This window comes from Myotis lucifugus, unplaced genomic scaffold (genome assembly GCF_000147115.1).
Source record: "Myotis lucifugus unplaced genomic scaffold, Myoluc2.0 scaffold_406, whole genome shotgun sequence".
NCBI classification, from domain to species: Eukaryota; Metazoa; Chordata; class Mammalia; order Chiroptera; family Vespertilionidae; genus Myotis; species Myotis lucifugus.
Window position 1 is genome coordinate 529,526 of NW_005871454.1, and position 12,903 is coordinate 542,428.

A 12,903-nucleotide genomic window follows, 5' to 3' on the forward strand; every position below is an offset into this window, starting at 1 on the left:
TGAATTGGTAAAGCCCCCTAGTGTTACAGAAATACCATGTACTACTTATGAAGAACTTGGACTAAGACTGTTGGCAATAAATTTGGGACTTGTTGGGTCCACATCCCCAGGGGTCTCCCCACCAGGGAAAGCACCAAAGCCCCACCGACACAGGGCAGTCCCAGGGAAGGCAAGCAGCGAGGCTGGGAGGACATAACCTTCACTGGGTAGGATAATCTCCTTCAGTCACTTTCTTGTAGCCTATCAGTAGAGCAGTGACCTCGGAATAGCCCTTGTAATGGAACACAGAGATTAACCTAGACAAGATTAAAATCAACAGAACTAGATAGAGACAGGATTTTTGGCAAAGGTCAGATAAGAAACAAGAAACTGTAGAACGTTACCCAAAACATACCATGATGTGATTACAGAGGCATGCTTATAGGATCAAATGATATAAATACAGATGTAACAGGACAATAGAGAGAGAACCTAGCTATGATGATCAACTGAACGCTGCCTCCGTGTCCTTCCTTCTTCGCCGACTCCGTCCACACTTTTGGGAACCCCTGGACCTGCTGGGGATGGACCCCAACAATATATTTTTAAAAAGTAGTCCTCCTCTCACCATCCCCTCCTCTCATGAGCCCCCTCCTCAACTCCAGGTTGTGGGGACTTGGATCTGGATTTCAGGGTCTGCCTGAATGCCCCTGAGGAGGGGTTTTCTGATCCCCTCTGACATCCCCTCTGACATTCACCTCCACTCCTTGGATTCAGGGACCTGATAACCCCCTTTTGCAGGCCTGTGGCTGGAAAGTTTAAAATAGGAGGATCAAAGCTGTGTGGTTATAATTTGTGCACTTTCAGAATCTATGTGTACCTCATTGACAAGTTTTACAGGAAGAGAAAGAGCATCAGGAGTTTAAGGAAAAATGTAAACCATTACCTATCACCAGATCTAGGACAAGCTCCTCTTAACCTCAGTCTGAGTCAGGTGTCACTTCCATGGGCCCCCGTGGGCCCCTGTCTTACTCTAGTTTATATGCCTACATGTCTGTCTCACCCATGAGAACTGTCCTGTCCAATACTAGCCACCAACCCCATGTAGCTGTTTAAATTTAAATAAATTTAGCCCAGCCGGTGTAGCTCAGCAGTTGAGCATCGACCCAGGAACCAAGAGGCCACAGGCTCGATTCCCAGTCAGGGCACATGTCCGGGTTGCCCCCCTGTGGGGGCATGGAGGAGGCAGCCAATGACGTTTCTCTCTCATCGATATTTCTATGTCTCCCTCTCCCTTCCTCTCTCTCTAAAATATCAATAAAAACATATCTTTTAAAAATAAAATAAAAAATAAATAAATTTAAATGAAGTTAAAAACTCACTTCCTCAATTGCACTAGCCACATTTCAAGTGCTCAACACCCACACGGGGCTCGTGGAGACCGCCTGAGATAGTGCAGACACTATTTCCACATCGTAGAAAGTTCTAGTCGAGCACAACACTTCACGGAGCTGTGAGCTCCAGGAAGGCAGAGACCGAGTCTGTGTGGCCTGGCACTGCATCCCTGGGCCCGCAGGCCCAGCTCTGATGCTAAATACCTACCAGCTGATTGAATTAATTAGGCATACCCCCCCCACACACACACACATACTGCACCAGGCCCCCAAACACCTCTGGTACCTGCCTCTTCCTTACTCGCCTGCCTCCAGGGTCTAACCCAGGTCTCATGGTCTCTTTCCTCCCTCCAAACCATCTCTGGTCTGTGACTCAGGGTCCCAGAGGCATTGTAAATGTGTGTGTGTGTGTGTGTGTGTGTGTGTGTGTGTGCGTTGGGGAGTAGGAGTAGAGAAAGGATTGGTAGGGCAGGAGGTGATTCCAGGCCATAAGAAGTTCAAGTTTGAGCCTCTGGCAATGGCTGCTCCCACCTATGCAGTGGGCGGGGACCTAGGCTTTGGTTGAATTCTGGTTGTGTTTCCTCCCAGCTGTGTGACCTTGGGCAAGCAACGTAACCTCTGTGAACCCACTGTATGTGTTGTTTCCTCCTTGTGATATATGGATAACAATACCTACTTCACATATGTAGTGAGTACATTAATAAGAGGTCTGGGGCTCCGTCGAAACTCACTTATTGCTCATTCCTTTCTCTACATAGAAGGCAGTAAAATTCCTTCCTCAAACATCATTGAGATCACAGCTCTGAGACACCTGCTTGCTTCCCACTTATCCTACACAGGAGGCTAAATATAACTCCTGACAGCTCATCTTGCCTTAAAGCAAGAGGCTTGTCATTGCTTCCACTGTTCTTAAAGGTACTTGGCTCACCTTCCGTCTGCCAGCCAGCTAAGTTTGTTTGGTTTCTCTTCCCCACCTTCCTATCATAGTACATGCCTGAAATGCCTTTCCTGCCCTCTCTTTCCAAAAACAGGCCCTACCTTCTCAGAAGCAGATTTGTTCATAACACTCACTTCCTCCCTTAAGCCTGGTTGACTCAACTTTCCCAGTTTTAAGATTGCTGATTACTAAAAAATATATCATGCCTGTTTCAGCCTTCACCCACCCCTTTCCGCTTCTCTTCATGACTATGATGTAAGACCATACCTGGCCTATCTGCACCTGTTGGCACCTGTCTTCCCGGGTAGCTGGCTGTACACATGAGTGTGTATAGAGCAAGAAGCAAAAGCAGGTGGTGACCAAAAAAGGCTATTGGTGATATGGGAAGGCTGGACCAGACCAGACATAGGTCCCAATTGGTCACTATGTTGGTGACATTTAGCAAGTTACTTAATCTTTCTGAGTCTCAATTTCCTTGCATATTTGTCACAAAAATTGGAAAATTACTACTATTACTATTTACTGAGCCCTCACTCAGTGTAGGCACTGTTCTAAGCACTTTATATACATTATTTTATTTCCTCTTCACTCCAACCCTAGCAGGTAGGTATTATTAAAAGGTGTGGAAGCCCTACCTGGTTTAGCTCAGTGGATAGAGCTTCAGCCTGTGGACTGAAGGGTCCCAGGTTCGATTCAGGTCAAGGGCACATGCCAATAAGGGGTGTACAGGAGGCAGCCGATCAATGATTCTCTCTCATCATTGATGTTTCTATCTCTCTCTCCCTCTTCCTCTCTGAAATCAATTAAAAATATCTTGTTTTAAAAAATGGTGTGGAAGAAATATAAAGAATTCAAAGCCATACTTTCTTACCCAAATGTGATTTACAAACATATATATGTCACATGGACATACACTTCTCAAAAATACATCACACACACATACACATTGTCACCTTGAACCCCATGAAGGCTCGACCAGGAAACCTTCCTGAACTGGTCCAGGCCACACAAATTCTCCCATCCCTAAATGCCAACAGTAGTCACTATTAGGCCCAGCCAAGCCAGCCCTCACCCTCTGTGGTGTTTTGTTCATTCTTTCAAATAAGTATCCAATAACTCCTAAGAACTAGGGCTAGGTATTAAAGAGGCAAGACCAAACATGTTGCTCCTGTCCTCCAGGAACTCTGAATCTGATAGGAAAGGCTGGTGTACAAACCAAGTAGGCCCAGGGTATATAAGAACTGTCTTTAAAAAAAATGTTTCTATTGATTTGAGAGAGAGAGAGGAAGGGAGAGGGATAGAGATAGAAACATCGATGAGAGAGAAATATGGATTGGCTGCCTCCTACATGCCCCCTACCGGGGATCAAGCCCACAACCCGGGCATGTGACCTGAGCGGGAATTGAAACGGTGACTTCCTGATTCATGGGTCAACACTCAACGACTGAGCCATACCAGCCAGGCTATAAGAACTATCTTTAACAACACAGACGAAGGTCTTCTAAATCAGGCTGGGGTATTTTGGAGAACTTCCTGGGGGTGACATTTGAGTTGAATCTATAAGATGAAAAGGAGTTACCTAGCAAAGGAAGGAGGGTCAAGAAGAGGGAATAGGTTAATATGTTTGGGAAACTGCAAGTAGTGCAATCAGCTGTGATGAAGACTTTTTAACAGGGACAGGCAGGACATGAGGCCAGAGGGGCAGGGCCCAAGTGCCAAAAGGCCTATTGTGCTAACCTGAGAGATCCAAAGTCTGTCCTGAAAATTTGTCAGGAGCCATGGAAGTGTTTTAGGCAGAAATGTGACATGATCAAATCTGCATTTTAGAACGACTGATCCAGCAACACAGAGGATGAACTGATCATAGAGGGGACAAGGTGGAGATGGGGGAACATTGAAAAGACATTCAACAATCCAGGGAAGAAATGAGCTTAAATTCTCAGTGCAGTGGGAATAGAGATGGTATTTAAGAGATACTGTATTAAGGAAAAGTGGTGGAGGGAATAGTGCCATTCACACTATAATAGGGAAACATAAAAGCCAAAATTCAGCCTGGTTGGAGGAGAGGCAATGATACCTTTTGACATTTGGGGTTCGAGGTGTCTCTGGGACGCCCGTGTAATATGTAGTAGGGTTTTGAATCTGTAAAGCTTGCAAGACATCTGGGTTGGAGATATAAGTTGGAATAACATCAGCTTACGAGTAGCAGTTGAAGCCATGCGTGTGGATGAAGTCACCCAGGAAAAGTGGGGTCAGAAGACCTGGTGGGCCCAGGACAGAGCTCTGGGGAGCTCCAACTCCTAGCAGTGAAGGCTTGATTTGTGAACCTTCTGCTGGTAACAGTATGTAAAGTGAAAAGGGGGTGAGGAAAGGGCCTGAAGATCGCCAACTTTTAGGGGAGAAGGGAGGGGTAACGGTGCTGGAGGAGAAACCAGGAGAGAGTGTCAAGTTGAAGGAAGTCAGTAGCGTCAAATGCTGCAGAGGTCATGGAAGTTAAGGACAGGAAACTCCATCCATTAGATCTGGCAACTAGGAGGTGTGGGCATGTTTCTCTGCTGGAGAGAAACCTCTTCGACCGAATTGCTGTTGGAGTAGCACAAACGACTGCGCCGCTGCTTTCAGGCACAGGCCACAGCTGCGCATGCGCACTCGTACTCACCGGAGGGCTAAGACTTGGCCGTGTGGGACCCCGCGCACGCGCCTTCTGAGCCCACCTACTCAGCTCGGGCCTCCGCGGGCCTGCAGAGGGCGCTGCGCCTCGGAGAGCCGGGGCGGGGCGCCGCTCTAGCCAGCGTCCGGGCTCGGTGGCGGGTGCCGCTGCTCCACGTCCCCCAAGCGGCCTCCCGGCGCAGGTGGGTCCGCCCGCGGGGGGCGGGAGCGCCTGGGAGCTGTGGGGAGGGCGGGCGACAGAGCCTCCGGGCGCGGAGTGGTTCCGATCGCCTCCATGCCTGGGCTCGGATCTAGCCCCGGGGGATTGGGCTGTAGGCAGGCCCGCACCGGTGCAAGTCCCAGTCCGGTGGGCAACTCCTCCTGGACGTGCAATGGCGGTCCAGAACCCCTTACTTTACACCCCGGGGGGTCTCTGCCCAGGCCCGCGTGCGGCTTCCGGGAGACAACTGGGGGCGGGGCTCCCATGATTGACACTTCTTCCCCCAGGTTTCACAGGCGGCCACTGGACCCCTCCGGTCTCGAACCCTGAGCCGACACCATGGTGAGAACCCTGAGCCCAGCCGCTCACCTCAGCACGCCCATGCCTTTGCCCCTAGTGGCCTTGCCTCTCCATTTCCCTGTGTCAACCTGGGGCTTTGCAGTGGGTTTTCGGTGGCTCTGCCCCTGCAAGCCAGCCTGCTCCCTTCCAACCCGCCCATCCCTGTAGCACGGGCGCCTGAAGGTGAAGACTTCGGAAGAGCAGGCCGAGGCCAAAAGGCTAGAACGGGAACAGAAGCTGAAGCTCTACCGGTCGGCCACCCAGACCGTCTTCCAGAAGGTGGGGCCCGCAGAAGTAGCCCTTTCTCCACGTGGCCACTCCTAGTATATAGATCAGAGGCCAAGAGCTGGGCCTCGGAATCAGACTGTCTGGACCTATATCTGGGCTCTGTCACTTAATACTGTGTGACCTTGGGCACATTACCGAATCTCTTTGGGCCTCAGGTTTGCTCATCTGTAAAATGGGGCGCATGATTGTGATAAGCCTAATAATTGCAATAAGGCTTTTGTGGAAATTAAATGAGAATACATGTAAACCCGTGGAGTGCTTTACATACTACCTGTTGTATGGCATGGGATTTATGGAACGTAGTTCTGTTTATGTTGCTTAGCCCTGTGGTAGGTGAGTGATACCATCTCTGACCCTGCTACCTATCTTCTCAGCGCCAGGCTGGCGAGCTGGATGAGTCAGTGCTGGAACTGACAAGCCAGATTCTGGGAGCCAACCCTGACTTCGCTACCCTCTGGAACTGTCGACGCGAGGTGCTCCAGCGGCTGGAGGCCCAAAAGTGTGTAGGGGTTCAGGGCTCCGGGAAGATGACACTAGCCCTACCCCTGCCCTGCCTGGGCCCAGCGGTAGAGTAGGAATGGCATAACCAGAGGGCCGTGGAGGATGGGTGCAGAAAGTCAGGGGTGAGCTGAAGTTGGGTGTCGGAGGGCCCTGATCCCTATTCCTCTCTGGGCGCAGGTCCCCTGAGGAGTTGGCCGCTCTGGTGAAGGCAGAACTGGGCTTCCTGGAGAGCTGCCTGAGGGTGAACCCCAAGTCCTATGGTACCTGGCACCATCGCTGCTGGCTGCTGAGCCGCCTGCCAGAGCCCAACTGGGCGCGGGAGCTGGAGTTGTGTGCCCGCTTCCTCGAGGTTGATGAACGGAACTGTACGTGCCTGCAGATTCTGTCCCTACAGCCCTCACCTGCCCCACATCCTGGTACTGGGGCCTCAGTAAGGCCCAGAGTGGGGAGGGATGACCAGGATGGGCCCATTAAGCTGATGGCAAAGGAATGATGGATCCAAACAGCATGGGATGCATAGAGGTCTTTCTTGGGAACTTCAGAGGTACGAGCCAGGGAGCTCCTCTTGCCCTGTTTCTGAGCTGTGCTGTAACCCCTTCCCCCAGTTCATTGCTGGGACTACCGGCGTTTTGTGGCTGCACAGGCAGCTGTGCCCCCTGCAGAGGAGCTTGCCTTCACCGACAGCCTCATTGTTCGAAACTTCTCCAACTACTCTTCCTGGCATTACCGCTCCTGCCTCCTGCCCCAGCTTCATCCCCAGCCAGACTCTGGACCACAGGGGCGCCTCCCTGAGGATGTGTTGCTCAAAGGTAAGCAGGGTCAGGGTGCTGGGGAGGAACTGCAGCGCTGCCCTTCCAGCCTAGTCCTGTTCCTGAACCTGCTCTTGGTTTTGTTGAGCTCCTACTTCGTGCCTGGCTCTGGGGGTGCATAACATTCAGCCCCTGACAGAAGGGAGCTTGAGTGTCCAGTGGGGAAAATAAACCTGATGTGTACAGCCGCTGTACAAAGCCAGCATATAGTGCAGTTGAGGACTGGGGGTACTCCAAGGAGGGGGTGGGATGCTGGGACAGCCAGGATCCCACCAGGCTCCTAACCACAGCCCTGTGCCTCCTTGGCTTCTGCAGAGCTGGAGCTGGTGCAGAACGCCTTCTTCACCGACCCCAATGATCAGAGCGCCTGGTTCTATCACCGCTGGCTCCTGGGACGAGGTGAGCGGTGGGGGAGGAGGCTGGGTGTTTAGGGCTTGGAAGGAATGGAAGAGGATTACAGGAGACCCGAAGCTATCTCTCCACCCCAGCTGACCCCCAGGATGCTCTGCGCTGCCTGCACGTGAGCCGGGATGAGGCCTGCCTGACGGTCTCCTTCTCTCGGCCCCTCTTGGTGAGTCCTACAGCTTTTGCCAGAGAACATTGTGGATTTGAGCTTCGTGCTGTTGGGCTGACGGGGTCTCTCTTTGTCCCCTGTGCCAGGTGGACTCTGGGATGGAGACCTTGCTGCTCTTAGTTGATGAATCACCCCTGGCTGTGGAGTGGAGGACTCCAGATGGCAGGAACCGGCCCAGCCCTGTCTGGGTATCCCAGGATTGGTGGGGCATCGTGGGGGCTGAGGCAGGGCTGGGGTGGGACAGTCAGAAAAGTGGTACGGCTGGGGGTTTCCTTGACCCAGTGCTCCCAGCTCTGTGACCTGCCCGCTGCCTCCCTCAACGACCAGTTGCCCCAACATACATTTCGTGTCATTTGGACAGCAGGCGATGTCCAGAAGGAGTGTGTGCTCTTAAAAGGTGATGCAACCTGCAGCAGCCCCCTGCCCCCTCTTCCTCTCATGGGTGTTCCCCTCCTACCACCTACTGTTTCTTTCAGGCCACCATGAGGGCTGGTGCCGGGACTCAGCCACCGATGAGCAGCTCTTCAGGTGATGACAGGGAAGCACGCCTACAAGAAAGGGCTCTGGGCATCAGGCAACTGGGATGGGAGGCAGGGTGCTCGGGCAGATGGTCTCAGCCTGGAGAGGGGGATGGCCCAGACCCCAGTGCTATGGCCATCATCCCTTCCCCACCTCCACCCCGCCCACCGTCAGGTGTGAGCTGTCGATAGAGAAGTCCACGGTGCTACAGTCTGAGCTTAAATCCTGTAAGGAGCTACAGGAGCTGGAGCCCGAGAATAAATGTGAGGCCCTGTTTCCTGAGACCCTGCTCCTCTCAGGGAGCCCCTTTCTGTGTCTGTTGGGGGGACAGGGAGCAGGGAGGGTCTCAATAGTATGGGAGCAGCCCTGACCGGTTTGGCTCAGTGGATTGAGCACCGGCCTGCGGACTGAAGGGTCCCAGGTTCGATTCCAGTCAAGGGCATGTACCTTGATTGCGGGCACATCCCCAGTGGGGAGTGTGCAGGAGGCAGCTGATCGATGTTTCTAACTCTCTATCCCTCTGCCTTCCTCTCGGTAAAACATCAATAAAATATATTTTAAAAAAATAGTATGGGAGCGAAGGCGGGTCCAGGAGACATGCTCCTTTTCCCACCCTCTCCTCAGGGTGCCTGCTCACCATCATCCTGCTGATGCGGGCGCTGGACCCCCTCCTGTATGAGAAGGAGACACTGCAGTACTTCCAGACCCTCAAGGCAAGCCGGGCCTGCGGGAACAGACAAGGGGGAGGCCCCGTGGGCAGGAGGGAGGCAGCTGACACAAATTCCTTGCCGGCCCCGTCTCCGCCAGGCTGTGGACCCAATGCGGGCAGCATACCTGGACGACCTGCGCAGCAAGTTCTTGCTGGAGAACAGCGTGCTCAAGATGGAGTATGCAGAGGTGCGCGTGCTGCACCTGAGCCACAAGGTATGGACTGTGCGTGTGCCTGCTCTGGGCCCTCATCCCGCTGGCCCACCCTTCCTCATGGCCTCGCCAGCTTTTCCGTTCATTCCGGGGCTTCAGCTGAGGCCTTGTCTGTCCCGCTTTCAGTCTCAGAAGCCTTTCTGGACATTTCTTTCTCTGCTCATTGGAGCAGGCCAGCACCTAAAGCCTGAACAGTTCCCAGATATTCCCAACTAACGGTCCAGACTGGTTTTCCTCTATTTGAAGTCCTTCCCAACCAATCTTCCCAACACATCAGTTTTATCCCGTCACTGCAGTCCACCTCTGCTCCCACCAAACCCACCCCCACCCCCCGGACTCGCCAGGCCCACTCCTGCCAGTGTCTGTGTCTCCCCCAGCGCCCTCCTCTGTCCCCTGTACCTGCCCCGACTCTATTCACTCCACTGGCCACGTTGCCACAGCACTCACGTCTTTCCCACGTCCTTGACTTGTAGCATGTACTGTGGTGGGTTGTAAGGTAAGCTTCCCACCTGCCCCATCCTCTCCTCAGTTGCGGTCCCCAAGGGCCTGTGTGGGGCACAGAGGGCAAGTGCCTCATAAATGATGGCTGAGGCCCCTCCCCGTTGGGGATATCATTCCGTCTCCTCAGGACCTGACGGTGCTCTGCCATCTGGAACAGCTGCTGTTGATCACTCATCTTGACCTGTCGCACAATCGTCTCCGAGCCTTGCCCCCTGCCCTGGCTGCCCTGCGTTGTCTTGAGGTAAAGCATTCACTCCTCCGTCACTGTCCTGGTGGTCCTTTTCCCTTCCTTCCTCTACTTCAGAAGCCTGCCCTCCCTACAAAGACTGCCCAGTCCTCCCAGCCCCTGCAGATGACCCCTGCCTTCCCCCTTCTGTCACCCAGCCTGACCCTAGGAGCTCTTCCGTGCACCGTGAACTGTTCACCCTGGGCTCCCCAGTTGCTTGTATCAGTCTCAGGCCGATAGCTACCTGCCTGCCTGCCTTGTCTTCCCTATCCTCCCTGCTCCGCAGGTGCTGCAGGCCAGCGATAATGCCATAGAGTCCCTGGACGGTGTCACTAACCTGCCCCGGCTGCAGGAGCTCTTACTGTGCAACAACCGTATCCTTCCTTCTAGGTGCCATTTATTTATTTATAGTATGATTTTTAACAAAGCATTTTTTTCTCCTCATTGCACTTTCACTCGGCAGTCTTTGTTCACTGCTGAGACATGGATGCCTCTAGCCAGGGCTAGCCTTCTCCTTGGCCACAGTCTCCACCATTCCTTCTAGTACCACACCCAGCCCTCCTCTGTGCTTCTTGCCTGGTCCCTGTGGGCAGGTGTTTGCAGTCCCTGCCCAGAGCCTTACTCCCTCCAGGGAAGTGTGCGAGATGCCCACCAACCAGGATGGCAGGCAGCAGTCCCCGCCCTTGAGGGAGAACAGTGATGGGTACTCGGGAACAGACCAGATCTGGGGGAACCTGCCAACCTTTCCTTGACTCTCCTGCCCAAGGTCTCCAGCAGCCTGCAGCACTTCAGCCTGTTGCCTCCTGCCCCAAGCTGGTGCTCCTCAACCTGCAGGGCAACCCACTGTGCCAAGCAGTGGGCACCTTGGAACACCTGGCCGAGCTGCTACCTTCAGTCCGCAGCATCCTCACCTAAGAGACCCTGCCCCCGTCCTTGCCCTCTAACTTATTAGGACTGAATAAAGAATGGAGAGGCGTCTCAGGCTGCTGAGCTGCTGCTGCTGCCACCGCTGCCACCACCATGACTGCCACCTTTCAGAAAAGAAAGGGAGAGAGTTAGGGTGTGTTGACTCACCCTGTTTATTTTATGCTCGGTCCTGCTATTTCCTGTCATGGAGAATCAGAGCCTCCGTGTTTAGGCAAAATCAGGGTGAGGGCTGGACTTGAATTTTCGTTCTGGTTGGGGCTGGAGCTGGGGCTGGGTTCCAGGCTGGGACCAGGTTTAGGATCAGGTTCTGATTGGTGTTAGGCTACAAACCAGCTCTAAGTCTCCAAATGGAAGGACTCATAAAAGTCCCTTCCATGAACCCTGCCCCTCCCAGATGTGCTCTGCCCAGGGGCTCTGGCTCTCATTCACCACAGCTGAGAAGGCTGTTTCCCAGAGGAGTGGGTCAGAGCAGCCTTGCTCCACCCTCTTAGAACAACAGTATCCGTCTCCATTCTTTGGTTGAAGAGCCACTGAAAATACTTGATCCCATTTGATCTTCATAAGCTCTCAGAATGAGATGATTAGGCCCATTGGACTGGTGAGGAAACTGCTGTTAAGACGTGCCCACGATTGCTGAGCTCAAGTGCTAGAGCAGCGGTTCTCAACCTGTGGGTCGCGACCCCTTTGGGGGTCAAACGACCCTTTCACAGGGGTCGCCTAAATACATCCTGCACATCAGATATTTACATTACGACTCATAACAGTAGCAAAACTACAGTTATGAAAGTAGCAACAAAAATAATTTTATGGTTGGGGGTCACCACAACATGAGGAACTGTATTAAAGGGTTGCGGCATTAGGAAGGTTGAGAACCACTGTGCTAGAGCCAAAGCTGCCTGTACACCTTGCTCTGGGATTCCAGACTCTTGCTTCTGTATGGATATGGATACGGTACTGAGCCCAGTGTCCGCTCCCATGGTAACCCCCAATACACAGGCCCATGCACACATGTACCCTCGTGCATTTACACACTCACACACACACCTTGTCCCGACTGAAATCCCTGAGACACTTGAGCTTCCTGGAGGGAGGAAAAGGAGTGGCTTGGGTTAGGGCACTGAGTCAACCTGGCTGGGTGGGGAAAGAGAAAAATCACTTGCAACAAGGGGGAGAGAGTGTGACAAGACAATTTCCTGATTCCCTGGAAATCTATCTGGGCCCACATTTGCTCACATCCGGCCCTCAGGGTCCCACCCCTTTCCTTACCTATAGTGATGAACAAATAGCCCCTGGACAAAGTCCTTTGGCTGACCTGCCTCACATCTGCCTGGGATTTTGATTCCCCTGGTGGTTTGTCTGGAAGTGTTGGAGGTGGGGCAGACTCCCTGCAGGGCTGGGGCTTGAAGGTGGATTGAAAAAGGTCAGCGTGAGTGTGGAGAGCTCCCTGCCTCTGTCCCCACTCCCTGAGGCACCTCCCTGCCTGATGCATCATCAAACCCAGTCTCTCCTCGATTGACTTCCTTGTGTCTTCTTGCCAACCTTGTTTTCACTGTCTTCTGTTCAGTGGCCGGTGGGCAGAGCTGGGACACGGGTGGGATGGAGGGAAGAGGCCCCAAGAAAGGGGCCCAGCCTGCAGAACCTCCAAGAAAGCCTCCTTGAAGACACCTGGCCGCCTCTACCGGGTGTCTGCCCTGTGCCAGGGTGGAGTTGGGATGGACACGGGGCAGGTTCCTAGAGCTGGTTGGTCAGGATTCCCAGGAAGAATTCAGGGCTGGAGAACCCAGGACTCCAGCTGACCAGACACTCCTCTCAGTGAGAGAGGGAGGTACTCTGCCGCCTGGGGAGGGGGCCGCAGTTCTCACCCAAACCTCAGAGTAAGGCCTCTGCTTCCCCCAAGCCCCCAGGCCCAGGGGAGAAAAATACTCTGACCACCCTCCAATCCCAAACTTGGAGAGAGACACAGGAAGCTGGTAGCTGCCCACTCATGCCAGAGACCGTGGAGGAGGAGGGTGGGGGTCAGAGGATCTGGTGGAGCCTGCAGGTCATGGATTGGCTGGTGGAGCCAGTCTGAGGGCCCGGTTGCTGATGTCACCTTGGGATTCAGGGACCTCCCTGGGCA

The 12,903-nt window shown here is 53.4% G+C and overlaps 1 protein-coding gene across 3 annotated transcripts; it reads left to right on the top strand.

Annotated features, from left to right (window-relative positions):
- Positions 1–5,044: 5,044 nt before the first annotated feature.
- On the top strand, positions 5,045–10,842 carry RABGGTA (Rab geranylgeranyltransferase alpha subunit). 3 transcript variants are annotated; one of them, XM_006102232.3, is made up of 17 exons: positions 5,046–5,162; positions 5,467–5,521; positions 5,687–5,797; positions 6,181–6,305; positions 6,485–6,672; positions 6,913–7,116; positions 7,432–7,515; positions 7,605–7,687; positions 7,777–7,878; positions 7,982–8,087; positions 8,167–8,218; positions 8,384–8,472; positions 8,834–8,922; positions 9,017–9,133; positions 9,759–9,872; positions 10,144–10,231; positions 10,624–10,842. In XM_006102232.3, the coding sequence occupies exons 2-17, from the start codon at positions 5,519–5,521 to the stop codon at positions 10,770–10,772; spliced, it is 1,704 nt and encodes a 567-aa protein (XP_006102294.1). In that variant the 5' UTR covers positions 5,046–5,162; positions 5,467–5,518; the 3' UTR covers positions 10,773–10,842. The 3 variants fall into 3 exon arrangements, with proteins under 3 accessions (XP_023599420.1, XP_006102294.1, XP_006102295.1); XM_006102233.3 differs by lacking the exon at positions 5,046–5,162 and adding an exon at positions 5,203–5,326; XM_023743652.1 differs by lacking the exons at positions 10,144–10,231; positions 10,624–10,842 and adding an exon at positions 10,489–10,598 and having other exon boundaries at positions 5,045–5,162.
- Positions 10,843–12,903: the final 2,061 nt, after the last annotated feature.